At 63.2% G+C, this 2,100-nt stretch overlaps 1 protein-coding gene across 1 annotated transcript in view; it reads left to right on the top strand.

The window, feature by feature from the left end:
- Positions 1-1,877: 1,877 nt before the first annotated feature.
- The window catches only part of LOC103619631 (eukaryotic translation initiation factor 5A-1), a gene marked incomplete at its 3' end in the record, with an annotated part of 5,103 nt that continues 4,880 nt past the window's right edge, over positions 1,878-2,100 (top strand). Inside the window, exon 1 of the mRNA XM_017740085.1 lies at positions 1,878-2,032. Within this exon, the coding sequence (XP_017595574.1) occupies positions 1,997-2,032 (36 nt within the window). The remainder of the gene's footprint in view (positions 2,033-2,100) is intronic.

The raw sequence follows: 2,100 nt of genomic DNA, 5'->3' as shown, positions 1-2,100 counted from the left end.
CCAGTACTCCCAGTACAACTCCTAACATCGTTCCCAGTAACCCCAGTTCCCTCCCAGTACTCCCAGTATAACTCCTAACATCGTTCCCAGTAACCCCAGTTCCCTCCCAGTACTCCCAGTACAGCTCCTCCCATCGTTCCCAGTAACTCCAGTTCCCTCCCAGTACTCCCACTATGACTCCTAACATCGTTCCCAGTAACCCCAGTACCCCCAGTTCTTCTTCCGGTGCTCCCAGTCCAGCCCTTATTGCTCTCCCAGTCCTTCCCAGTGCGCCCAGTACCCCCCGCAGAGACCTTCCCACCTCTCCCAGTGCTCCCAGTATCCCCAGCAGAGCCGCTCCCAGTGCTCCCAGTATCCCCAGCAGAGCCGCTCCCAGTGCTCCCAGTATCCCCAGCAGAGCCGCTCCCAGTGCTCCCAGTATCCCCAGCAGAGCCGCTCCCAGTGCTCCCAGTATCCCCAGCAGAGCCGCTCCCAGTGCTCCCAGTATCCCCAGCAGAGCCGCTCCCAGTGCTCCCAGTATCCCCAGCAGAGCCGCTCCCAGTGCTCCCAGTATCCCCAGCAGAGCCGCTCCCAGTGCTCCCAGTATCCCCAGCAGAGCCGCTCCCAGTGCTCCCAGTATCCCCAGCAGAGCCGCTCCCAGTGCTCCCAGTATCCCCAGCAGAGCCGCTCCCAGTGCTCCCAGTATCCCCAGCAGAGCCGCTCCCAGTGCTCCCAGTATCCCCAGCAGAGCCGCTCCCAGTGCTCCCAGTATCCCCAGCAGAGCCGCTCCCAGTGCTCCCAGTAAGCCCAGTCCCCCCCAGTAGAGCCTCTTCCACCTCTCCCAGTGCTCCCAGTACCCCCAGTTCTTCTTCCGGTGCTCCCAGTCCAGCCCTTATTGCTCTCCCAGTCCTTCCCAGTGCGCCCAGTACCCCCCGCAGAGACCTTCCCACCTCTCCTAGTGCTCCCAGTACAGCCCTTACTGCTCTCCCAGTGCCTCCCAGTGATCCCAGTACCCGCAGCAGACCCCTTCCCAGTGCTTCCAGTACCCCCAGTAGAGGCCCTCCCACCTCTTCCAGTGCTCCCAGTACTCCCCAATAGAGCCCTTCCCAGTCCCTCCCAGTACTCCCAGTAAGCCCAGTCCGTCCTAGTAGAGCCCCTCCCTCCTCTCCCAGTCGCTCCCAGTGCTCCCAGTACCCCCAGCAGAGCCGTTCCCACCTCTCCCAGTCCCTCCCAGTGCTCCCAGTACCCGCAATAGAGCCCCTCCCATCTCTCCCAGTGCCCCCAGTACTCCCACAGTGCGCCCAGTACCCCCCGCAGAGACCTTCCCACCTCTCCTAGTGCTCCCAGTACAGCCCTTACTGCTCTCCCAGTGCCTCCCAGTGATCCCAGTACCCGCAGCAGACCCCTTCCCAGTGCTTCCAGTACCCCCAGTAGAGGCCCTCCCACCTCTTCCAGTGCTCCCAGTACTCCCCAATAGAGCCCTTCCCAGTCCCTCCCAGTACTCCCAGTAAGCCCAGTCCGTCCTAGTAGAGCCCCTCCCTCCTCTCCCAGTCGCTCCCAGTGCTCCCAGTACCCCCAGCAGAGCCCTTCCCAGTCCGTCCCAGTACTCCCAGTACAGCCCTTACTGCTCTCCCAATGCTCCCAGTACCCCCAGTAGAGCCCCTCCCACCTCTCCCACTGCTCCCAGTACCCCCAGTACAGCCCTTACTGCTCTCCCAATGCTCCCAGTACTCCCAGTAGAGCCCCTCCCATCGCTCCCAGTGCTCCCAGTGCTCCCAGTACAGCCCTTACTGCTCTCCCAGTGCTCCCAGTGCCCCCAGCAGAGCCCCTCCCTCTCCTCCCAGTGCTCCCAGTACAGCCCTTACTGCTCTCCCAGTGCTCCCAGTGCCCCCAGCAGAGCTCCTCCCACCTCTCCCAGTGCTCCCAGTAAGCCCAGTCCCCCCCCCAGGTGCACCTGGTGGGCATCGACATCTTCACGGGTAAGAAGTACGAGGACATCTGTCCGTCCACCCACAACATGGACGTGCCCAACATCAAACGCAACGACTTCCAGGTGAGGGGCACCCGGGGGGCACCTGGGGGCACCTGGGCACACGTGAGGGGCACCTGGGGGCACCGGGG

The sequence above is a fragment of the Corvus brachyrhynchos genome, unplaced genomic scaffold (assembly GCF_000691975.1).
Source record: "Corvus brachyrhynchos isolate BGI_N302 unplaced genomic scaffold, ASM69197v1 scaffold2147, whole genome shotgun sequence".
Lineage (NCBI taxonomy): Eukaryota > Metazoa > Chordata > Aves > Passeriformes > Corvidae > Corvus > Corvus brachyrhynchos.
The sequence above is the reverse complement of the archived record's forward strand: the minus strand, read 5'-3'. Positions and strand labels throughout refer to the sequence as shown.